At 41.9% G+C, this 26,356-nt stretch overlaps 1 protein-coding gene across 1 annotated transcript; it reads right to left on the bottom strand.

The window, feature by feature from the left end:
* Positions 1–928: 928 nt before the first annotated feature.
* On the bottom strand, positions 929–17,840 carry LOC115158429 (histamine H3 receptor-like). The gene is made up of 3 exons (XM_029707369.1): positions 17,170–17,840; positions 16,496–16,662; positions 929–2,472 (listed from the first exon to the last, which is right to left on the bottom strand). Exons 1-3 carry the CDS (start codon positions 17,420–17,422, stop codon positions 1,615–1,617), a joined length of 1,278 nt encoding a protein of 425 aa, XP_029563229.1. The 5' UTR covers positions 17,423–17,840; the 3' UTR covers positions 929–1,614.
* Positions 17,841–26,356: the final 8,516 nt, after the last annotated feature.

Below are 26,356 nucleotides of genomic sequence, written 5' to 3'. Positions count from 1 at the left end.
AAAACGAACACAAAATAGCAATGTCACTGTAATCTACAGTTTTTATTTTTGACAAATGTGCTTCCATGATAAAGAAAAAGCTTATTTCAATGTCATAATAATTTCCCACCCCTCTCCCTATTCCACTTCCTGCCCAAACAAATTATTAAAAGTACTGATTTCCAATGGTAGCAAAACAGCAACACCCAGATGCTTGGTGGGTTATGGGTTGGCAATCCCCTTCAACAATATATTCACACACTGTTCTCCTATAAATCGAACCTACAGGGCTTCAGATATGCAAAAATCTCATCAACTCAATAAGCACAGACGTCAATTCAACATCTATTCCACCTTGGTTCAACGTAATTTCAGGACAGAAGTCAGTCTTCCCAGGGGAAACAACCATAACAGATTTCTGAGCCACCAGGAATTGTTTTGGTTTAGTGTCATCTATCCATGATTGAAGAAGTGTTATTCTAGCAGCGTAGCACATTACAGAAAATATTTTTTTATGACATTTCAGTGCAGGGTTAGCTGAGTGTAGACGCAACACTCCCCATCCAACCTGACAGAGCTTGAGAGGATCTGCAGAGAAGAATGGGAGAAACTTCCCAAATACAGGTGTGCCAAGCTTGTAGTGTCATACTCAGGAAGACTCGAGGCTGTAATCGCTGCCAAAGGTGCTTCAACAAAGTACTGAGTAAAGGGTCTGAATACTTATGTAAATTTGATATCAGTTTTTTATTTTTAATACATTTGAAATAATTTCTAAAAACCTGTTTTTTTTGCAGTGTATTTGAGGTTTAAAAAGGCTTCTGAAGTTTGTAATTTCCACTTTGAACTTGAAGACTTGATTTACCCTTATGAAAAATGTAGGAACCCCTACCAAAATGTCCATTAATTATAATTTACATCATAATTCAAATTTCCTGTTGCTGCAGGATTATTTTCCTGCTGTAGCAAACTGGCTCAAATTAAGATCCTACATCTGTATATTACCTCTGTGTCATCACCAAGTTGGCAACAAAGTGTTGTAGAAGTAAACACATGGAAATCACACACCAAGGAACACTTCATTTGGTATTACACTGAACTATTCTTTCACATTTCACTGAAAATAACACTGAAAATATTTTTCTACATAGCACATTTACAAGTATACCAGTACCATTCAGATCTATAACTGACAGAGACATGAAGCACTGATATTTGAGATTTCCTCCCAGTCCTAGGAGCATCGCCACCTATGCTATTCACACCAGAATGTATTAGCAACAACACAACAAATATATCTACAACAAGCAGTATTTCAATATTACAGTATATGTAGATTCACTTCTGAAATGTAAATACAAACACTTGGTTTTACCCTCTAAGTGCAAGTTTCAATCTTGGCACATAGAAGGATTTGGTGTGTCTGAAACAAAAAACATAGGGATATCAGTAATAACATTTTTTCTATCATATTTGAATAACAAAGACCAAAGTGAGTTTCTAAAAAAATGGTTTCACACTCCTATTCATGGCTGAGCTATGTACACATCATTCCACAATGTCTGAGAAAAAAAATCCATATCCATTTGCAGTAGTCTTCTCACTCCAGTGACTCCCAGCCAGCCATACGTTGCATCACTAGCAAGACTGGGTCTCAATGTGAGGTTGGACAGACTGACGCTTGGGGCACAGTATCTTAGCAAAAGCCCTTCGGAAGCTGCTGTGGCAGAGAGGGTAAAGGAAAGGGTTAATACCAGAGTTCAGCCACAAGAGCCAAAAAGTCACCTCGTACCAGTAGTGCTCCACACATCGCCCACTACAGGCCGCTCGTATTATCATCAGTAGGGTGTATGGTGCCCAGCAGATCCCGAAAATGCACACTATAATGGCCAGCGACTTGGCAATCTTCTTGTCGCGGGAGAGGCGGGAGCCCTCTGAGCTCCTGCTGGAGGGCCCGGTGGGGGCCTGGAATTGGAGGAGCCTGGAAGTTTTCCTGCAGGAAGGGCCCTTCTTTCTCTGAATGAAGGTGTGTCCGCTGCTGGGCTCCCCACTGGAGGATGGCGACAGCTCCTCGTCCTCCTCTATCACCTCTGAAACAGCAGTTGGCTCGCTCGATGATACCTTGCGAGTCTTGACAAAAAACACAGACAAGGTAGCACCCCCGTCCCTGAGACAGCCCCTGTCCCTGTGTGCCTTGGTGTCCTCCTTACGGATAGCCCTGCTCTTGTTTCTCCGCTGGATGTTCAGGTAGATGCACAGGTTGAAGAAGGTCACAGAGATAAAGGGGGTGAAGAACTCAAACGTAGACGCACTGAGTAGGAAGTACCAGGTGCAGTAGAACTCAGCGAAACACTCGTCGGCAGGGACGATGCTTTTACCCACAACCAGCTCCCAGAAGATAATGGCAGGGCCATAGAGAAGGAAGGCCAACACCCACACAGCCACCATCTTCACCACAGCATGGTGGGTCATGCTCCGCTGAGCTCTATATTTCACCTGGAAGTAGAGAAGTGAAGTGAGAAAAATAGCATACAATACCTCACAGTAACATTTAATAATAATATCACCATATTTTTTTTAATTCAGATGTAATAAACTGCATAATCAATTCCATATCTCTCAATGCAGGTAGCCTAGTGGTTAGAGCGTTGGACTTGTAACAGAAAGGTTGCAAGATTGAATCCCCGAGCTGACAAGGTAAAAATCTGTTGTTCTGCCCCTGAACAAGGCAGTTAACCCACTGTTCCTAGGACGTCATTGAAAATAAGAATTTGTTCTTAACTGACTTGCCTAGTTAAACATTTGTAGAGGTGTATTGGATCCATTACTTTAAGGCATTATTAGGACCTATGGGGAGGTACTATTTCCTTGGGTGATAGGGTTCAAGAGCCCCTCCTCCATGGTGTGTCAGTGAAGCCAGAGGAGCAGGAGAGCTTTAGGCTGAGTGTGATACTGAATAATAATACAGGAGAGTGTGGAGGCACATCTGTCTGTCTGCTCTCTCCCTCTCATCATCACCATTCTCTTCACCCAGGAATGAGCTTTTCGCCTTCCATTTCACCTTATCTCTCTGTTTGCTTTGTTTATCTTCACCTCCCTTTCTCTGTCCCCGATTCCCCACCTACCTCTGTCTCTCGCAGTCTTTTTCCTGGCTATCAAATAAACAACAATTGCTGAGATGTCATCAAAATCAATGTCATCAAACTGAACAACTTGACTTTGTTGTTTGTCATGGCTGCGTCTAGGTATACTGACTTTGCTGTCAATCATGGAGACTGTGAGCACTGGGAGCACTAACAAGATCAAACATGCACTCTACAGACAGGGGTTATTTTCCATCATTGTAACTCAATATCAAAGACTACATGCAGCACTGTACTGTACTTGTTTTATTATGTATTAATATATATTCATTGTTAATCAGGGAACCAGAAAAATATTCCATTAGAAAACTTTGCAACCACTGTAAAGTAACCTTTTAAACTTTGTAGAATGTTTGAATGTAAATAATGATATTTTATTATGATAAAATATTATGTGACACATTCACTTATGCAGCTCCAGATAAAGTATAGTGACCCTTTACATACCTAAAATCTATAACCTACTGATACAGTGAGGGAAAAAGTATTTGATCCCTTGCTGATTTTGTACGTTTGCCCACTGACAAAGAAATGATCAGTCTATAATTTTAATGGTAGGTTTATTTGAACAGTGAGAGACAGAATAACAACAAAAAAATCCAGAAAAACGCAGTTCAAAAATGTTATAAATTGATTTGCATTTTAATGAGGGAAATAAGTATTTGACCCCCTCTCAATCAGAAAGATTTCTGGCTCCCAGGTGTCTTTTATACAGGTAACGAGCTGAGATTAGGAGCACACTCTTAAAGGGAGTGCTCCTAATCTCAGCTTGTTACCTGTATAAAAGACACCTGTCCACAGAAGCAATCAATCAATCAGATTCCAAACTCTCCACCATGGCCAAGACCAAAGAGCTCTCCAAGGATGTCAGGGACAAGATTGTAGACCTACACAAGGCTGGAATGGGCTACAAGACCATCGCCAAGCAGCTTGGTGAGAAGGTGACAATAGTTGGTGCGATTATTCGCAAATGGAAGAAACGCAAAAGAACTGTCAATCTCCCTCGGCCTGGGGCTCCATGCAAGATCTCACCTCGTGGAGTTGCAATGATCATGAGAACAGTGAGGAATCAGCCCAGAACTACACGGGAGGATCTTGTCAATGATCTCAAGGCAGCTGGGACCATAGTCACCAAGAAAACAATTGGTAACACACTACGCTGTGAAGGACTGAAATCCTGCAGCGCCTGCAAGGTCCCCCTGCTCAAGAAAGCACATATACATGCCCGTCTGAAGTTTGCCAATGAACATTTGAATGATTCAGAGGACAACTGGGTGAAAGTGTTGTGGTCAGATGAAACCAAAATATAGCTCTTTGGTATCAACTCAACTCGCCGTGTTTGGAGGAAGAGGAATGCTGCCTATGACCCTAAGAACACCATCTCCACCGTCAAACATGGAGGTGGAAACATTATGCTTTGGGGGTGTTTTTCTGCTAAGGGGACAGGACAACTTCACCGCATCAAAGGGACAATGGACAGGGGCATGTACCAGGGCATGTATCAGGGCATTGAAAATGGGTCGTGGATGGGTATTCCAGCATGACAATGACCCAAAACACACGGCCAAGGCAACAAAGGAGTGGCTCAAGAAGAAGCACATTAAGGTCCTGGAGTGGCCTAGCCAGTCTCCAGACCTTAATCCCATAGAAAATCTGTGGAGGGAGCTGAAGGTTCGAGTTGCCAAACGTCAGCCACGAAACCTTAATGACTTGGAGAAGATCTGCAAAGAGGAGTGGGACAAAATCCCTCCTGAGATGTGTGCAAACCTGGTGGCCAACTACAAGAAACGTCTGACCTCTGTGATTGCCAACAAGGGTTTTGCCACCAAGTACTAAGTCATGTTTTGCAGAGGGGTCAAATACTTATTTCCCTCATTAAAATGCAAATCAATTTATAACATTTTTGACATGCGTTTTTCTGGATTTTTTTGTTGTTATTCTGTCTCACTGTTCAAATAAACCTACCATTAAAATTATAGACTGATCATTTCTTTGTCAGTGGGCAAACGTACAAAATCAGTAGGGGATCAAATACTTTTTTCCCTCACTGTACCTACCAGTCACAGATGTTCTGCATGTTCTTTACTATACATGTAGAGACTTTGAATATCTACATCAACATACTGCATAAACATAGCTTTAATACTATCTGCATTTCATTAGTCTCTCAGGAAGCCACTGTGCTGATAGGCAAATGACCGAAACAGAAAATAGATTGGAGACACATTCTAAGAAAGTACATCAAACAATCAATTTTCCACCAAAACAATTGACTCTTTTGCATTAGTCTTCAAATCAAACAAAGTCAAACAAATTCAAGTGACCTAGCCATTGAGAGCATTGGGCCAGTAACCGAAAGGTCGCTGGTTCGAATCCCTGAGCCGACTAGGTAAAACAAATCTGTTGATGTGCCTTTGAGCAAGGCACTTTACCCTAATTGCTCTGGATAAAAGTGTCAGCTAAATTATGTAAATGTAAAAACTACAAAGAGCATTGATTAAAATGTGCTTTGTTTGACTTGTGAAAGTACACAGCAGCATTTACATAGGACATAACTGGTCGACTTGCCTCCCTGAGCATGTTCATCAAAGTTTCTCCTCGTACTTCCATTAAAAGTAATGTTGTTTCCATGTCCTTCAGTAAACTGTTTGTAATGACTGCCTGTTGCATGAACCCATGGGTTCATTAATCAGTATCTTCTGTCTAGGTGGGTGAGTGCGTATATAATAGTTCATATTAAATTCCACAGGGAAATTAACTACAGCAGTTACAAAGTGACAAAACCCCTCTAGGGTCACAATAAGGCGTCAGTCTTGCGGGTGCTGTGTAAGAAATATCAATATTTGTATTGTCATGAACAATATTGATTGGCCAAAACTAGCATTTAAGATGAATGGTTGAGAGCGATTGGGCTATGATATCATGCTTAGAGAGTGCCCCTTTACAGGGCAACAAAACTATTTAGTTAACATTACATTTCTGAATGCTCTGCATACTCACATGGAATATATATGAAGTACACTCCTCTATGTATATATTTGGACAGTAAAGCTGTACTCCAGCATTTTGGATTTGACACCAAATGTTTTATATGAGGCGACAGTACAGAATGTCACCTTTTATTTGAGGGTATTTTCATACATATCTGTTTTATCGTTTAGAAATGAAATCACTTTATGTATCTAGTCCCCAATTTGAAGGTGTCATAAGTATTTGGACAAATTAATTTATAGTGTATTAAATTTAGTCCAAATTGTAGTTTTTGGTCCCATATTCCTAGCATGCAATGACTATGTCAAGCTTGGGACTCTAAACAATAGTTGGATGCATTTGCAGTTTGTTTTGTTTGTGTTTCAGATTATGGTTGTGCCCAATAAAAATGAATGGTAAATAATGTATTGTGTCATTTTGGAGTCACTTTTATTGTAAATAAGAATATCATAATGTTTCTGAACACTTCTACATTAATGTGGATGCTACCATAGCCACGGGAAGTAGTTTGGGGGTGGGGGTGCTACATTCTTTTTGACAATGGAGGGGGGAGGGGGGTTCACTGAGAAAAAAATGCCTGCACTGAAGATGTCTATAGCTGGTCTGCTAATACAGGACTAGTAAAGGCCAAGTGCACAACTTTTGTTAAAATATTTAAACTAAATGTACAGTATTTGAGTGTTTACCAGCATTTGCAACTTGAGTCTGATGATTATCTGTACTAAACAGTTAATCTGATATTACTTGTGGAATATAGAAATACTTGCTTGATATTTGTTTTCCAGTTTCATGAAACACTTTGAAATGCAACTTATTTCAATGTGAAAACTGAAACGGTCTATTCACTCGTTTTCCATTTTACATTAAGTGGTTTGTAAGGATGGTAAATTAATACTGCACAAATACTGTTATTTGATGAAGAAAAATATTTAATTTGATGTGGATGTTTTGTGTCTTTGCCCATAGCTTTGCACCGTTTGATGTGAATGTTTGAGGACAGGGTTTGTTCTTTCTGGATTCCATTAGAATGACAATCACAGAGAAAGGGACAGGGCAACAACTCTTACAATTCCAACTATTGAATCCTGCAAGATAATGTTCTTAATTATAAACTGTGTGGTTCGAGCCCTGAATGCTGATTGGCTGATTTGTCATACCGTATACCACAGGTATGACAAAACATTTATTTTTACCTGTGTAATTACATTGATAACCAGTTCATAATAGCAATAAGGCACCTCGGGGGTTTGTAGCATATGGCCAATTTACCACGTTGCGTCGTGCCTAAGAACAGCCCTTAGCTGTGGTTATATTGGCCATATTCCACAACACCTCGGACCTTATTGCTTAATTATGCAACCACCTTTTGTGGCAAAGTGAAGATGCTGAAAAAATATATATTTGCGCCCATGCTACAGACGTCTATATCGGTCCACTAATACAAGTAAAGGCCCAATTAGGGTTGCACATTTTGGGGAATATTCAGCGGTGGAAACTTTCCTTGGGGAATATATGGAAATTAACGGAAATATATGCGAATTAATATTAATACCATTTAAATGTAGATGTTTTTGGCATTTGATATATTTACAATATAATATGGAGACAGAAACAAAAACATTTTACCTTATAAGTAGACAATTGCAAATGATGAAATCCTTCCAATAGAAATAAAAAAACAATTTAGTTACGAATTGAACTTTAATGAAATGAGTTCACTCTTCACATGGGATGATTTCACTGATCAACAAAAGAAAGGGAATATTGAATGATCCCCAATGATCCATAGCATCTCCTAAAAACGTTTTCAACATACATCTGTAAAATGATAGTCTAGAAGCTAAAGCTTTGGTTGTCTTCCTCTCAGGCTTCCATGTCTTCTCCCTGGACCTCCTCAATGTCCACCTCTTGAACATCAGACTCTGAGGCCTCATCTTCAATGTCACTTTCCAACCTTGTTGAGGATGGCTCGTTGTCAGGCTCAAAAAGCCTCAGATCCACAAAGTCCCTTCCACCAGGTGGCTGATGAGATATATTGGCACGACTGCCGTATTGCATCTCCATCCCAAAGCCCTTGCTTGGAAGTGTACTTCGCCAGACTGCCAAGAACCTTGCCCTCATCCAGGCTGAGGTGGCGAGACACGGTAGTGATGACACCATAGGCCTTGTTGATCTCTGCACCAGACAGGATGCTCTTGCCAGCATACTTGGGGTCCACCATGTACGCTGTGGCGTGGATGGGCTTCAGGCAGAAGTCTTCACGCTTTTTGATGTATTTCAGAACTGTAGTTTCCTCTGCTTGGAGCAACAGTGAAGTGGGCAGGGCAGTATGGATTTCTTCTCTTACATCTGCAAGCAGAGTCTAAACATCAGACAGGATGGCATTGTCTCCCTCAATCCGTGCAATGGCTACTGCTATATGTTTCAGGAGTTTAAGGCTGCTTATCACTCTCTCCCAAAATACATCACCCAGGAGGATCCTCTTGATGAGGCTGTCCATATCGGCAGACTGTGATTTGGCCATTTCCTGGAGAGACCCCTTCCCCTCCAGGAGACTGTCAAACATGACAACACCACTCCAACGGATGTTGCTGGGAAGCCTCAATGTGGTGATCTTATTCTTCTCACTTTGCTTGGTGAGGTAGATTGCTGCTATAACTTGATGACCCTTCACATACCTAACCATTCCCTTGGCTCTCTTGTAGAGTGTATCCATTGTTTTCAGTGCCATGATGTCCTTGAGGAGCAGATTCAATGCATGAGCAGCACAGCCAATGGGTGTGATGTGAGGGTAGGACTCCTCCACTTTAGACCAAGCAGCCTTCATGTTCGAAGCATTGTCTGTCACCAGTGCAAATACCTTCTGTGGTCCAAGGTCATTGATGACTGCCTTCATCTGCAATGTAGAGACCGGTGTTTCTGTTGACCCTTGTGTCTGTGCTCTTGTAGAATACTGGTTGAGGGGTGGAGATGGTGTAGTTAATTATTCCTTGCTCACGAACATTTGACCACCAATCAGAGATGATTGCAATACAGGTTGCTTTCTCTGATTTGCTTGACCTTCACTTGACCTCTGTTGAAATCTGCATCCAGCAAATGAGTAGATAAAGCATGTCTGGTTGGAGGGGTGTATGATGGGCGAAGAACATTCAGAAATCTCTTCCAACACATTGCCTGTGAGCATCAGAGGTGAACCAGTTGCATACACAGCTTGAGCTAGACATTCATCATTACTCTGACAACGTTGCTCCATTGAGTCAAAAAACTTCTGATTCCAGGAGGACCATGAGCTGTTGCTATCGATAAGGTGCCTGATTCATCATTTTCACCTCGAATAGAAGTAGAGGGACTTTTGTCAGAGGTTGCTTGTTGTGAGAGCTGAGGGAACTTTATGCACTTGGCCAGATGAGTCTGCATCTTTGTTGCATTCTTCACATATGATTTGGCACAGTATTTGCAAATGTACATAGCTTTTCCTTCTACATTAGCTGCAGTGAGATGTCTCAACACATCAAATCAAAGTTTATTTGTCACGTGCGCCGAATACAACAGTGAAACCTTACAGTGAAATGCTTACTTACAGGCTCTAATCAATAGTGTGGAAAAAAGGTATGTGTGTGCATGTGTGTGTGTAGGTAAGTAAAGAAATAAAACAACAGTAAAAAGACATTTGAAAATAAGAGTAGCAAGACTATATACAGACACCGGTTAGTCAGGCTTATTGAGGTAGTATGTACATGTGGGTATGGTTAAAGTGACTATGCATATATACATTTACATTTACATTTAAGTCATTTAGCAGACGCTCTTATCCAGAGCGACTTACAAATTGGTATATGATGAACAGAGAGGAGCAGTAGCGTAAAAAGAGGGGTTGGCGGGTGGTGGGACATAATGCAGATAGTCCGGTTAGCCAATGTGCGGGAGCACTGGTTGGTCGGGCCAATTGAGGTAGTATGTACATTAATGTATAGCTAAAGGGACTATGCATATAAGAAAAACAGAGAGTAGCGGGGGGGGGGGGGGGGACGACACACACACAATGCAAATAGTCCGGGTAACCATTTGGTTACCTGTTCAGGAGTCTTATGGCTTGGGGGTAAAAACTGTTGAGAAGCCTTTTTGTCCTAGACTTGGCACTCCGGTACCGCTTGCCATGCGATAGTAGAGAGAACAGTCTATGACTGGGGTGGCTGGGGTCTTTGACAATTTTGTAGAGGTCCTGGATGGCAGGCAGCTTTGCCCCTGTGATGTACTGGGCCGTACGCACTACCCTCTGAAGTGCCTTGCGGTCGGAGGCCGAGCAATTGCAGTACCAGGCAGTGATGCAACCGGTCAGGATGCTCTCGATGTTGCAGCTGTAGAACCTTTTGAGGATCTCAGGACCCATGCCAAATCTTTTTAGTTTCCTGAGGGGAAATAGGCTTTGTCGTGCCCTCTTCACGACTGTCTTGATGTGTTTGGACCATTCTAATTTGTTGTTGATGTGGACGCCAAGGATTTTGAAGCTCTCATCTTGCTCCACTACAGCCCCGTCGATGAGAATGGGGACGTGCTCGGTGCTCCTTTTCCTGTAGTCCACAATCATCTCCTTATTCTTGGTTACGTTGAGGGATAGGTTGTTATTCTGGCACCACCTGGCCAGGTCTCTGACCTCCTCCCTATAGGCTGTCTCGTCGTTGATCAGGCCTACCACTGTTGTGTCGTCAGCAAACTTAATGATGGTGTTGGAGTCGTGCCTGGCCATGCAGTCGTGGGTGAACAGGGAGCACAGGAGGGGACTGAGCACGCACCCCTGGGGAGCTCCAGTGTTGAGGATCAGCGTGGCAGATGTGTTGCTACCTACCCTCACCACCTGGGGGCGGCTCGTCAGGAAGTCCAGGATCCAGTTGCAGAGGGAGGTGTTTAGTCCTAGGTTCCTTAGCTTAGTGATGAGCTTTGAGGGTACTATGGTGTTGAATGCTGAGCTGTAGTCAATGAATAGCATTCTCACATAGGTGTTCCTTTTGTCCAGGTGGGAAAGGGCAGTGTGGAGTGCAGTGGAGATTGCATCATCTGTGGATCTGTTTGGGCTGTATGCAAATTGGAGTGGGTCTAGGGTTTCTGGGATAATAGTGTTGATGTGAGCCATTACCAGCCTTTCAAAGCACTTCATGGCTACGGACGTGAGTGCTAGGGGTCTGTAGTCATTTAGGCAGGTTGCCTTTGTGTTCTTGGGCACAGGGACTATGGTGGTCTGCTTGAAGCATGTTGGTATTACAGACTCAATCAGGGACATGTTGAAAATGTCAGTGAAGACACCTGCCAGTTGGTCAGCACATGCCCGTAGCACACGTCCTGGTAATCCATCTGGCCCCGCAGCCTTGTGAATGTTGACCTGTTTAAAGGTCTTACTCACGTCGGCTACGGAGAGCGTGATCACACAGTCGTCCGGAACAGCTGATGCTCTCATGCATGCCTCAGTGTTATTTGCCTCGAAGCGAGCATAGAAGTGATTTAGCTCGTCTGGTAGGCTCGTGTCACTGGGCAGCTCGGCTGTGCTTCCCCTTGTAGTCTGTAATAGTTTGCAAGCCCTGCCACATCCGACGAGCGTCGGAGCCGGTGTAGTATGATTCACTCTTAGCCCTGTATTGATGCTTTGCCTGTTTGATGGTTCGTCGCAGGGCATATCGGGATTTCTTGTAAGCTTCCGGGTTAGAGTCCCGCACCTTGAAATCGGCAGCTCTACACTTTAGCGCAGTGCTAATGTTGCCTGTAATCCATGGCTTCTGTTTGGGGTATGTACGTACAGTCACTGTGGGGATGACGTTCTCAATGCACTTATTGATAAAGCCAGTGAGTGATGTGGATTACTCAATGTCATCGAAAGAATCCCGGAACATGTTCCAGTCTGTGATAGCAAAACAGTCCTGTAGTTTAGCATCTGCTTCATCTGACCATTTTTTTATAGACCAAGTCACTGGTGCTTCCTGCTTTAATTTTTGCTTGTAAGCAGGAATCAGGAGGATAGAGTTGTGGTCGGATTTACCAAATGGAGGGCGAGGGAGAGCTTTGTACGCATCTCTGTGTGTGGAATACAGGTGATCTAGAATTTTTTCCCATCTGGTTGCACATTTAACATGTTGATAGAGATTTGGTAGAACTGATTTAAGTTTCCCTGCATTAAAGTCTCCGGCCACTAGGAGCGCCACCTCTGGGTGAGTGGTTTCCTGTTTGCTTATTTCCTTATACAGCTGGCTGAGTGCGGTCTTAGTGCCGGCATCTGTCTGTGGTGGTAAATAAACAGCCATGAAAAGTATAGCTGAAAACTCTCTAGGCAAGTAGTGTGGCCTGCAATTTATCACAATATACTCTACTTCAGGCGAGCAAAATCTAGAGACTTCCTTAGATTCCGTGCACCAGCTGTTGTTTACAAATATGCACAGACCGCCCCCCCTCGTCTTACTGTGTTGTTCTATCCTACCGGTGCAGCGTGTATCCCGCTAGCTGAATATCCATGTTGTCATTCAGCCACGATTCCGTGAAACATAGGATATTACAGTTTTTGATGTCCCGTTGGTAGGATATTCGTGATCGTACCTCGTCTAGTTTATTGTCCAATGATTGCACGTTGGTGAGTAATATTGACGGTAACGGCAGCTTTCCTAGTTGCCTTCTGCGGGTCCGGACGAGGCATCCGGCTCTTCTTCCTCTGCGTCTCTTCCATTTGCGAATAATTGGGATGTCTGCCCTGTGGGGTGTTTGTAGAATATCGTGTGAGTCCTGCTTGCTGCTGTTGTTGTTGTTGTTGAAAACATCTTTGTCTAATCCGAGGTGAGTGATCGCTGTCCTGATATCTAGAAGCTATTTTCTGCCGTAAGATACGGTGGCAGAAACATTATGTACAAAATAATTTACAAATATCGCGAAAAAACCCCACATAATAGCACAATTGGTTAGGAGACCGTAAAACGGCGGCCATCTCCTCCGGCGCCATTTTAACTACAGAGTGCCCGTGGCATTCTCCTGTAAAGATTATGGAAAAAATAGTAAAAAAAACAACCAATACAATTCCATGATCAGATAAATAGTTAAGCAGTTAGATTAAACAACTCCTTTGTAAGATAAATGTTTTAAAATGAAACAGGTGAATTAACACTCCTCAGTTAGCAGGCTCAAGCAAGCTAAAACCCACATGGTAGCAAAAACTAAGTAACAGAAATTGTTAACAAGTTAGAAATGATTTAAACACACTTTGCTGTAGGCTACTATTTACTAAAATAACAAAAAAACGATGTACGTCATATACAATATATTCACCCCACCCAGTATTGTAATCAAAACTTACCAGAAAGCATGTAGTCCTTGGCTCAGACAGTGTAGTAGTGTGGGCTCAATAGCATCTCATTAGTGTGAAAGATCTTGAGAATCAGCTGTACATGTGATGGAAGAATGCACTGTGCATGCAGAGGGTTGCAATTCCATTGAATTGGGGATAGTTTAACCAAAATATGCCACAAGACCTAAAAAAAAGGTTCTGTCACGATCACTGTCCTCGAACTCCCTGTCGTAAATAAGCCAAGGCGCAGCGTGCCGGTAATTCCACATACTTTATTGAAGGAAAACCGGACAAAATAATAAACAGGTAAAACAGAAAGAACCTTGACGCTCTAGGGCTGCTCAAAGGCAGCTGCACAAAAACAAGATCCCACAACTCAAGGAGGGAAAAAGGGCTGCCTAAGTATGGTTCCCAATCAGAGACAACAATAGACAGCTGCCTCTGATTGGAAACCATACCTGGCCAAAACATAGAAACAAAATACATAGAATGCCCACCCCATATCACACCCTGACCTAACTAAACAGAGAAAAACGGCTCTCTCAGGTCAGGGCGTGACAGGTTCACTCTTATAAGCTAACTTTTTGATGAATTTAAGCAACATTTCCAAAATTCCCGGACATAACTTCCCATGGAAAATTTCCAGAAAATGACTGGAAAGTTTCCGACTCTTTGCATCCCTAGGCCCAATGAACTCCTGTGATTTTTATTTATTTATTATTATTATTTGTTTATTCTGATTTTCCAGGCGATGCGGCAGCTCCCCTACTTCCTGCGGCTGCTACCATGATAACAGATCCTGAATAATGATGAGTGAGAAAGTTACAGAGGCATAAATATCATACCCCCACCAAAAAATGCTAATCTCCCATTATTGGTAATGGTGAGAGGTTAGCATGTTTTGGGGGTACGATCTTTGTGCATCCGTAACTTTCTCAATCATCGTTATTCACGATTCATTCATGATTATCTGTAATTATGGTAGCATCCACATTCATTTTGGCATGTTCAAAAACATTCTATACAATAAAAGTGACTCCAAAATGACAATACAATATTTACCATTCATTTCTACTGGGCACAACATAATCCGAAACACAACCAAAACAAACTGCAAATACATCCAACAAATGTGTAGAGTCACAAGCTTGATGTAGTCATTGTGTGGTAGAAATATGGGACCAAATACTAAACTTTTGACTAAATGTATACACTACAAGTGAATTTGTCCAAATACTTGACACCTTCAAATAGGGGGACTAGATACAAGTGCATTGGTTTCTAAACGGTAAAACAGATGTGTATGAAAATACCTTCAAATAAAATGTGACATTCTGTACTGTCTGTACTGTCGCACAACAATTTTTGGACCCCCTTGTGGCCCCTCTAAATGTGGAGTATGAAATAATTTTTACATAACACATTTTTGCTATCGTTCTTTTTTTACATCCGTTATTAGACAGTGGCAACTCGGAACACTAATGATTATGAACATCGTCTTTTGCCTGCTAATGCCCGCAATGCAGTGAAGAAAACGATATGACAACAATAATGTCTAATGTAACTGGCCCCTCTAACAGTACAACTGGCCCCAGCTTGCCCCCCCCCCCCCCCCCAGTTGAAATGGTCTAGATCTGCAACTGCTGTCGCATCATATAAAACATTTGATCTCAAATCCAAAATGCTGGAGTATATAGACAAATGAAAAGTTTTAGCTTCACTGACCCTCCCCCCCAAAACATAGGGGGTATAATATTTTTAACCTTTACAAGGGAGACCTCCAGTATTTATGCTGCAGTAGTTTATGTGTCGGGGGGCTAGGGTCAGTCTGTTACATCTGGAGTATTCTCTTGTCTTATCCGGTGTCCTGTGTGAATGTAAATATGCTCTCTCTAATTCTCTCTTTCTCTCTTTCTTTCTTTCTCTCGGAGGACCTGAGCCCTAGGACCATGCCTCAGGACTACCTGGCATGATGACTCCTTGCTGTCCCCAGTCCACCTGGCCATGCTGCTGCTCCAGTTTCAACTGTTCTGCCTGCGGCTACGGAACCCTGACCTGTTCACCGGACGTGCTTGTTGCACCCTCGACAATTACTATGATTATTATTATTTGACCATGCTGGTCATTTACGAACATTTTAACATCTTGACCATGTTCTGTTATAATATCCACCCGGCACAGCCAGAAGAGGACTGGCCACCCCTCATAGCCTGGTTCCTCTCTAGGTTTCTTCCTAGGTTTTTGGCCTTTCTCAGGAGTTTTTCCTAGGGAGTTTTTCCCAGCCACCGTGCTTCTTTCACATGCATTGCTTGCTGTTTGGGGTTTTAGGCTGGGTTTCTGTACAGCACTTTGAGATTTCAGCTGATGTACGAAGGGCTATATAAATAAATTTGATTTGATTTGATTTGAATACGATTGCGACCTCCATACGATTGATAAAGCAATGTCCAGTTTAGTATTCAGACCAGAGTATCCAGGGATGGCATCCCAAAAGCAGATGAAGATCAAAGAGTAGCACGCTGGTCGACAAGGACCGACCCACTTTGTCTGGACTTCCAACAGAGCTCATTCAGAGTCTGTGCCACCGCAACACTGTGCATCCTATCAAGACACGTATTAAAGGTAGACTCAGCGAAATTACGTTGTCACGAGCAGCACCGCAGATATTGAGATGAGATATGCAATACTTCGCTCTCACACGGTCACACACAATATCTTTACATGTGCACGGGTTTGCTTCAGTGGAGAAGTTGAGCCTCGTGCTTCAACGCTCTTAGTTTTTGTGGAAATTGACCCATGCCGTTTACTTTCTGCATCTACGTCACGTCGCTGAGTCAACCTTTAGTCCTACTGGCAGTGGCTGTCAAACCATTCTGCAGTACCTCTGTATTGGTAATGGGCCTAGTAAAGCAGTTGCATGATGCCAGGATGGCCATATGAACAGTAAAACATGCAGTAGCTGCATTTGAAACAGCATTTCACATTTGCATGTTACCGTGCATGTGGGTGCATGTGTGCACGTTGTGCATGCATGCCTGCATGTGGCACGGTAGCTCTCTATACTCACTGCTCTGGTGACGGAGAGGAACCGGTCATAGCTGATGAGGACGATGTTGAAGACAGAGGCAGTGCAGAGCAAGTAGTCCATGAGGAGCCACAGCTTACAGAGACCTCTGCCCAGCACCCAGCGGCCTGTCAGGTTGTAGGGGATGTATACAGGGATGCAGAATGCACCTGCAAGGACACACTGTGTATAGACTGAACCCCGAACAATGCTTGCATAGCTCCATAATCAATGCCAGAATTCATTTTCACAGCAAATACATTTCTAAACAAGCCTGCTGGCAAGTGGCAACATTGTGTGTGAAAAAGTATTGGCAGCATTGTGTGTGAAAAAGTATTGGCAGCATTGTGTGTGAAAAAGTATTACCAAAGGTGTTTTGGGTTTTAATTTGCATTCATGAACCATCAATTATTCAAGAGCTTTATACATCCGTTATAAATGTCCTCGTGGAAAACCTTTTGCTAAGATTCTTTCAAAGTTAATACAAAAAAAACATTTCTTTACTTTCCACAATTATTATCCATTATGATAGCACTTGACAGTGTCTTATATAGCTTAATGAACAAAAAAAATGAAATTATCCCACCAGAGCCTTTACTAGACCGACCGACAGATAGATTAGATAGCAGACCGACAGACAGGATAGATAAAATAGATAAATAAAATAGACTACTCACCAACAAGAAAATCAGAAATGGCAAGGTTGAGGAAGAAGTAGTTGCTTTGATTTCGTAGGCTCTTGTCAACAATGAAAGCCAGGATAACAAGTGCGTTGCCAGCCACAACCACGACTACCAGAATAATCATAAGCACGGCCAGAATCACCATCATATAGCCCGGGTGAGCCGCTCCAGTTTCGTGGACTGTCCACGTGTCGCCGCCGGGAGTGAAGTTGGTGCTTATATTAGATTCCAGGATATTAGCTCCCATAGCTAATCTTATAATTAAACCATTACACTTGCCTTCGTTATGAAACTATTAATCAATGTGATTTCCATAGATATGCTCCAATCTTTAGAGGATTTGTTAAAAGAGACGCAGAAAAACGAATACGAATGTCGTCTTGAAAATGAAAGCTGACTTCTGAATGAAAGGAATTTCTTCCAACAGATTTAAAACTATATTTGTCAGTATCTGCTGTCGTGCAGGATGACGTGTTTATCCTGTCCTCAAAGGTGGCCGGGCGGTTTACGGGAGCATAGGTTTGGCTTTATGTGCTACCCTACTTTTCAGTGAGCGACGCGAGCGGGTTGAATTCAGTGTGCAATGGAGAAGGTTGCGTCTATGGTATTATGGAAAACTAAATTAACCTACAGCGCGCAACGTTATATCTAGTCGGTTTTTTGTAGCGCATTTACTATACGCTGCCCTGCACGGGAGCAAGAATTGTCACTGAAGAGTGTAGACTGGATGTGCATGGATAACGAAACAGAATATTCTGCTTGAAAAAGTATTCTACTTGGAATAAAACCATTGAATATAATGATGGCTGGATTTTTTTTTATCGAGGTAGCCTGAGAAAAAAAATCTCACACGGATTGAGAGTGTAAAATAAGGTGGTTTCATGTATCTTTGTTTTTGTGTATATTTTTATCCTAGAATAAAACACACAAAAAACAGGTGCACTTGACACATGGTTCCTGCCTGAGTATAGGCCTATGTCCCCAGACAGCTGGAACCATCCCACGCTAACTCTGTAAGGGGAGTAAATTCAACTGTGGCCAAAACCATTCTGCAATTTTGCTTGACCACAGTTATGTTTAAATACTAGTGTATCAATACTGCAATGAAATGCACCTGTTTCCCAGGTAGAGTGGCTTAAATGTACCATTGTTTAATAAAATAAAAAGTGCCGAATTTGGTCCGCAGACTGCCTATTTGGAAACTCTGCTCTACTGTGTCTCTATGTACTCAGGGCCAGTTTAATGCAGGGGCTTACCAGGGCTGAAGCCCCTGGGCCAAGGCCCGTGGGGGGCCCAATAGGCAGCGAAAAACTTTTTTTTAAAGGAAATACATAATATACTGAACAAAAATATAAATGCAACATGTGTTGGTCCCATGTTTAATGAGCTGAAATAAAAGATTCCAAATAATTTCCATATGCACAAAAAAGCATATTTCTCTCAAATTGTGTGCACAAATTTGTTTATATCCCTGTTTGCCAAGATAATCGAGCCACCTGACAGGTGTGGCATATCAAGAAGCTGATTAAACAGCATGATCGTTTTACCGCTGCACCATCGAGAGCATCCTGACTGGTTGCATTACTGCCTGGTATGGAATTTCTACTTGGATTAAATGTCAGGAATTGTGAAAAACTGACCTTAAATGTATTTGGCTAAGGTGTATGTAAACTTATGACTTCAACTGTATGTACAGTTGGGATGTATGTACAGTTAGGATCACCACTTTATTTAAAGAATGTGAAATGTCAGAATAATAGTAGAGAGAATGATTTATTTCAGCTTTTATTTCTTTCATCACATTCCCAGTGGCTCAGAAGTTTACATACACTCCATTAGAATTTGGTAGCTTTTCCTTTAAATTGTTTAACCTGGGTCAAACGTTTCGGGTAGCCTTCCACAAGCTTCCCACAATAAATTGGGTGAATCAAAAAAGCCCATTCCTCCTGACAGAGCTGGTGTAACTGAGTCAGGTTTGTAGGCCTCCTTGCTCGCACACACTTTTTCAATTCTGCCCACACATTTTCTATAGGATTGAGGTCAGGGCTTCGTGACGGCCACTCCAATACCTTGCCTTTGTTGTCCTTACGCCATTTTGCCACAACTTTGGAAGTATGCTTGGGGTCATTGTCCATTTGGAAGATTCATTTACGACCAAGCTTTAACTTCCTGACTGATGACTTGAGATGTAGCTTCAATAAATGCACATAATTTTCCTCCCTCATGATACCATCTATTTTGTGAAGTGCACCAGTCCCTCCTGCAGCAAAGCACCCCCACAACATGATGCTGCCACCCCCGTGGTTCACGGTTGGGATGGTATTCTTCGGCTTGCAAGCCTCCCCCTTTTTCCTCCAAACATAACAATGGTCATTATGGCCAAACAGTTCTATTTTTGTTTCATCAGACCAGAGGATATTTCTCCAAAAAGTACGATCTTTGTCCCCGTGTGCAGTTACAAACCATGTCCGGCTTTTTTATGGCGGTTTTGGAGCAGTGGCTTCTTCCTTGCTGAGTGGCCTTTCAGGTTATGTCAATATAGGACTCATTTTACTGTGGATATAGATACTTTTGTACCTGTTTCCTCCAGCATCTTCACAAGGTCCTTTGCTGTTGTTCTGGGATTGATTTGCACCTTTCGCACCAAAGTACGTTCATCTCTAGGAGACAGAACGCGTCTCCTTTCTGAGCGGTATGACAGCTGCATGGTCCCATGGTGTTTATACTTGCGTACTATTGTTTGTACAGATGAACGTGGTACCTTCAGGCGTTTGAAAATTGCTCCCAAGGATGAACCAGACTTGTGGAGAACTACAATTTTTTTCTGAGGTCTTGGCTGATTTCTTTTGATGTTCCCATGATGTCAATCAAAGAGGCACTGAGTTTGAAGGTAGGCCTTGAAATACATCCACAGGTGCACCTCCAATTGACTCAAATGATGTCAATTAGCCTAACAGAAACTTCTAAAGCCATGACATAATTTTCTGGAATTTTCCAAGCTGTTTAAAGGCACAGTCAACTTAGTGTATGTAAACTTCTGACCCACTGGAATTGTGATACAGTGAATTATACGTGAAATAATCTGTCTGTAAACAATTGTTGGAAAAATTACTTGTGTCATGAACAAAGTAGATGTCCTAACTGACTTGCCAAAACTATAGTTTGTTAACAAGAAATTTGTGGAGTGGTTGAAAAACTAGTTTTAATGACTTCAATCTAAGTGTATGTAAACTTCCGACTTCAACTGTATAAACACACACACACATATACATACAGTATATACGAGCTGACAAGGTACAAATCTGTCGTTCTGCCCCTGAGCAAGGCAGTTAACCCACTGTTCCCTGGGCGCCGAAGACGTTGATGTCGATTAAGGCAGCCCCCCACACCTCGCTGATTCAGTGGGGTTGGGTTAAATGTGGAAGACACATTTCAGTTGAAGGCATTCAGTTGTCCAACTGACTAGGTATCCCCCTTTCCCTTATATACAACCACAGGAAGACTCAGGAGCCCACTTTCAGTGAGTGTAGACAGCCTGCTGCTGCCACTCTGCTAATCAGATGGGAGGAGGAGAGTAGGTAGGGGGTCTATGTGGGTAACTGGGGGGGGGGCCCTGCGTTGATTGGGTGACTGATTAATACAATTAAAATAAAGAAACTGCATAATAAATACATCTTAGTTGTCAGTTGTGTAAGTCAGGGGCTGGGCCCAAGCCCGTAGGTACATGTTTTTACTTAAATTTTAAATCCAACCACAGGAGCCCGCTCTCAATGTTCAAAATTCAGCAGAGAGCACAATTTAGCCACAGGGGATCAATAGTTTAGGAAAAAAAATGTGGTTATGACAAGCACATAGTGGTATCTGCCAAAATTATGGAAACACCAACATAAATGGTCTTAAAAGGGTGTGGGAGAACAGCTTGCCAGGAAAATGCACCCCATACCATAAAATGTATCATTTGTTTACTCAAGTGTTTCCTTTATTTTGCCAGTTATCGATATGCCTACAGTCAGGAAGGCTGCCGTTTGGACAGCATGTGTGCCATAGATATATAATCCATAGAATAGTTTTGTAACCTCTTAATAAACCGGGTGTACACTACACGACTTTCAAAATCCTAACAATGCTAAACTATTTCCTATCATTTGTTTTGTCTTGCTAACGTAGTGGTGCGCATACTAAACGATGTGGTACAGACAAGGGTCACACTACATTACAAGATTCTTCACTTGGTCTTGAGGATTCTCGATTCCATGCTGTCTCAAGAAAACACTGATCTGATTAAATTTAACGTAGCTACAACGAGCTGTGGCTGAAAGCAGCCTCAATTGTTTTCAGTCATATATTCACGCTTGCCATATAGAGTTGAAACATCTAGCCAAAATGTTGAATTGAATAACATTGTGAACTACAGAGCTGTAACGACTTGACACTTTGGCTTTGATTAAAGGCATGTACAAACGCATACTAGTGGTAGTCATCGCTCCATCTCGAGTCCACACATTATGGGTGATGTGAAACAACGTAATCATCTCACTGGCTTCTTCTAAGGTGAGCTCTCATTGGCTATTGCTCATCACTGTTCTCAAAACATGTCGTTGCACATCTCACACTAGAAGAGCATTGTAGATTTTGTGCCGATAAAATCAAACATATAATATTGGGACCTCTGGGACTGCTTAAATATGAGTTCGGTAGCCCTCAGATTGCGTCTCTGAACCGCTTACATTAAACGAGCGTTGGTGACGGCCGCACGCCCCGAGTAGGCAACGACATGTAGATTTTGTCTCCGATCTCAAAAACTTGTCTGGGAAAGCTAAACGTCGGGGCCAAAATCTTGTAGTGTACGCACGGCTTTACCCTGGTAATTTGACTGTTAAACTCATGGTTACGCTATCAATGGATGCCAGTCCTGATTTGAATGGGAACTACTATTTATGGATTTTATTTCTATGATTGGTTTCGGCTGTCGGTTTGCCTTTTGCAGATTTCCAAAATACAATCGAGGGGAAAACGTACAGAAAGAAAATGCCTACTGCTGAAAAGAGAACACTACAGATGTCTGTAGAACCAATAGGAAAAAATGCCTCAACAACTCCCAATTTGTAGCTAACAGCAGCACCGTTTTTCAAAGTAGATCATCTTAAAATAGGCTATTGCCACAACGAGTGCATCAGCCATCACCATGAGTAGCGTATGGTTTCATCTTCATCATTAGTCAGTGTGCCACTGGAAATGTTATTTAGTAGCCTACTGTAGCCTATGACATACAGTGCATTCGGAAAGAATTTAGACCTCTTTACTTTTCCCACATTTTGTTAAGTTAAACACTTATTCTAAAATTGATTAAGTCGTTTTTTCTCTCCTCATTAATCTACACACAATACCCCATAATGACAAAGCAAAAACAGGTTAAGACATTTTTGCAAATCTATTAAAAATAAAAACTTAAATATAACATTTACATAAGTATTCAGACCCTTTACTCAGTACTTTGTTGAAGCACCTTTAGCAGCGATTACAGCCTCGAGTCTTCTTGGGTATGACACTACAAGCCTGGCACACCTGTATTTGGGGATAGCCCTATTTGGTAAAAAACGAAGTCCATATTATGGCAAGAACAGCTTAAATAAGCAAAGAGAAATGCCAGTCCATCATTACTTTAAGACATGAAGGTCAGTCAATCCGGAACATTTCAATAACTTTGAACGTTTTTTCAAGTGCAGTCGCAAAAACCATCAAGCGCTATGATAAAACTGGCTCTCATGAGGACCGCCACATGAAAGGAAGACCCAGAGTTACCTCTGCTGCAGAGGATAAGTTCATTAGAGTTAACTGCACCTCACTTTGCAGCCCAAATAAATGCTTCACAGAGTTCAAGTAACAGACACATCTCAGCATAAACTGTTCAGAGGAGACTGCATGAATCAGGCCTTCATGGTTGAATTGCTGCCATGAAACCACTACTAAAGGACACCAATAAGAAGAAGAGACTTGCTTGGGCCAAGAAACACAAGCAATGGACATTAGACCGGTGGAAATCTGTCCTTTGGTCTGATGAGTCTAAATTTGCAATTTGTAGTTTAAAATGCAGTTTCTTTTCCCCGGCCCTGTATGTACTTCTATGGTCTCTCTGTGTACTACTATAGACTCTCTCTATGCTCTCTCCTAATACTTCCTTCCTAAAGACCCTTATGTTTGAGCCTCATCGGTCCACTTCAAAGAGATGAAAAATAACTGATGCATTACCATCCCTTTATTCTTTTACTCCAGGTTTCTTCATGCAAAAGTAAAATACTGATTTGATTTCCTCGCTCCAATTATGGAGATTGTTTTTACATCATTGTGAATCACCATATGAAAGGCATGTTGGATATGAAATTCAAATCAAGCATTTTCATGCAAAGTGCCTCCCATCCTACTGACACTTCCCAATTGAATATATCTAATGTGTTACTACTATTGGTTTATTGGTTTATTCAGATCCCTATTAGCTTTTGCCGAAGTAGCAGCTATTCTTCCTGGTGTCCACAAAAAAACACAAAACAGGACAAGAAACAAAACACTGATTCACTGATAGACAAGGACAGTCGCACCAACTTAAAATACAACAATATACCAACAATACAACAACAAAGAATATATCATAAAAGTACAAACAATACAACAACGGCAAAATAAAAATGTTAGTGTGTCTGTGTGTGTTTAACCCCTCACAGTCCCCGCCAATCCATGAAATATTGTTTAATATTTGTTTTTAAAAGGTAATGTTGCTATTTGCCTGAGTAATTGGAGATGGAAGGGAGTTCCATGGCATCATGGCTCTGTAAAATACTGTGCTGTGGAGTGAATTTGTTTTGGACTTGGGGACTGTGAAGAAACCCCTGGTGGCTTATGTATGGGTGTCTGAGCTGAATGTTATTTGATTATGCAAACAATCTGGAATTTTTGTTACAGTAATACTTCTCATTAAAACTAGAAGAGAAGCAGTTCCTCTCGTCAACCCTCAACCAGGAAAGACTGGCATGCATGTTGTTGATGTTAGTTCTGTATGTGCAGTTAAGGGCAAGCTGTGCTGCTCTGTTTTGAGCCAGCTGCTGCTTTGCTAGGTCTTTCTTTGCTGCACTTTACCATATTACCAGACAATAATCAAAATTGGGACAAGACCAGAGCCTGATCAACTAGTACAGTTGATTTGTGTAAAATACACAGAACATCTTTTTATAACAGACATACCTCTCCCCATCTTCACAACAACTTTGTCAATATGACTTAACTATTACAATTGACCATCCAATGTTATATGATTCAGCAGTCCATCAACCAGGTGGTGTGTTTAAGTGTGTGTGTGCTATGGGAGACATACACTCAAACATCCTATTAGTAAGAAATACACTCAAACATATGTACCGGTATGTATTGTAAAACTGACAGTAATGTGTACTGTCAGTTAATTTAAAGGTCCACTCTTATAATAAGTGACCTTTGAGTCAGGAAATGAAAACGATCTATACCCTGAGAATAATAATGTTCTTGCTACTGAAGGCCTTGGAAGTAGGCTTCACTCAGGCAAACACCCTCACCCACAAGAGGAATCTCTGGTCTCCTAGAAGGCACTTAGTCAAACAGGAAACACATTAGCATGTACACAGTACACACCAAAGTTGTATGTGTGGATGGAACACTGTATTTGAACCTCATTTTCGGATCACTGGGTTTTTGCAAAAAGCCATAATGCTCTCTAGTGTGCATTTCGCTGTGTGATTCAGCCAAAAGAGACGATCAGGTTAAGTATCATAGTAATATAATGTAATGACAGTTATTAAGTGATAACCCTGATGGAGAAATGGAAGAAACTATTATGTACAAAAATGAGCCTCTGAGATAATTACATGTTTCTTACTGTTTGAAAATGTTTTGATATTAATATTGTTCTTTGATCAGGAACTTTTATGCACCTATGAAAATCTACACCTATGAAATCTGTTAGATGTACATACTACCTTCAACACTTCTCCTATGGTGGCCTACATGTACCTCAACAGTCTTATGGACGCTGGTAATGTGTTGTGTATGGAGGCCACCCAATGTCTTTTAGCCCGAGGGTTGATTGACACACCAAAAGTCAGAGAAGAGCAACAATATTGACAGGAGAGATGAGAAAACATCTTAAAGAAGAGAAGCAGCAGTGAAAAGTTGAATTGATATTTAACAGGTGTGATGGTGGATGACAAAAGCAGGGAAAAAGGTGTGTGTGTGTGTGTGTGTGTGTGTGCGTGCGTACGTGTGAGAAAGAGATGGCTTAAAACCAATCTATATCCAAAACCTTTTTGGCAGCAAGAATGGGTCACAGTCACAAGTAGGGCTGTGGTGGTCATGAAATTTTGTCAGACGGTTATTGTCATGCAAAAGACTGGCGGTCTCACGGTAATTTACCATTAATTAACATAAACACGTTTAGCATCTCCAGGCCTCCACACATACAATTCACTGATGCACCTCTTTTCAACATCTACAGACCCTTTGACTTTTTCCACATTGTTAGGTTACAGCCTTATTTTAAAATGGATTAAATCATTTTCCCCCCACACAATACCCCATAATGACATAGCTAAACAACATGTTTTTTAGAAATGTTTGCTAATTTATAATCACATTTGCATAAGTATTCAGACCCTTTACTAAGTACTTTGTTGAAGCACCTTTGGCAGCAATTACAGCCTCGAGTGTTCTTGGGTATGACGCTACAAGCTTGGCACACCTGTATTTGGGGAATTTCTCCCATTCTTCTCTGCAGATTCTCTCAAGCTCTGTTTGGTTGGATGGGGAGCGTTACTGCAAATCTATTTTCAGGTCTCCAGAGATGTTCGATCGGGTTCAAGTCCAGGCTCTGGCTGGGCCACTCAAGGACATTCAGAGACCTGTACCGAAGCCACTCCTGCGTTGTCTTGGCTGTGTGCTTAGGGTCGTTGTCCTGTTGGAAGGTGAACCTTTGCCCTACTCTGAGGTACTGAGAATGTTTTCAGCAAGGATCTCTCTGTACTTAGCTCCGTTCATCTTTGCCTCGATCCTGATTAGTCTCCCAGTCCCTGCCACAGAAAGAAAAACACACTATGATGCTGCCACCATCATCCTTCACCGTAGGGATGGTGCCAGGTTTCCTCCAGACGTGACGCTTGGC

This window comes from Salmo trutta, chromosome 22 (assembly GCF_901001165.1).
Source record: "Salmo trutta chromosome 22, fSalTru1.1, whole genome shotgun sequence".
In the NCBI taxonomy this organism is placed as follows: Eukaryota; Metazoa; Chordata; class Actinopteri; order Salmoniformes; family Salmonidae; genus Salmo; species Salmo trutta.
The sequence above is the reverse complement of the archived record's forward strand: the minus strand, read 5'-3'. Positions and strand labels throughout refer to the sequence as shown.

Coding starts and splice junctions, on each gene's coding strand:
- LOC115158429 (XM_029707369.1), bottom strand. CDS start 17,422: ATGGGAGCTAATATCCTGGAATCTAATATAAGCACCAACTTCACTCCC. Junction 16,663..17,169: donor CATTTCTGATTTTCTTGTTG/GTGAGTAGTCTA, acceptor GTGTCCTTGCAG/GTGCATTCTGCATCCCTGTA. Junction 2,473..16,495: donor TCCTCTCCGTCACCAGAGCA/GTGAGTATAGAG, acceptor CTCTACTTCCAG/GTGAAATATAGAGCTCAGCG.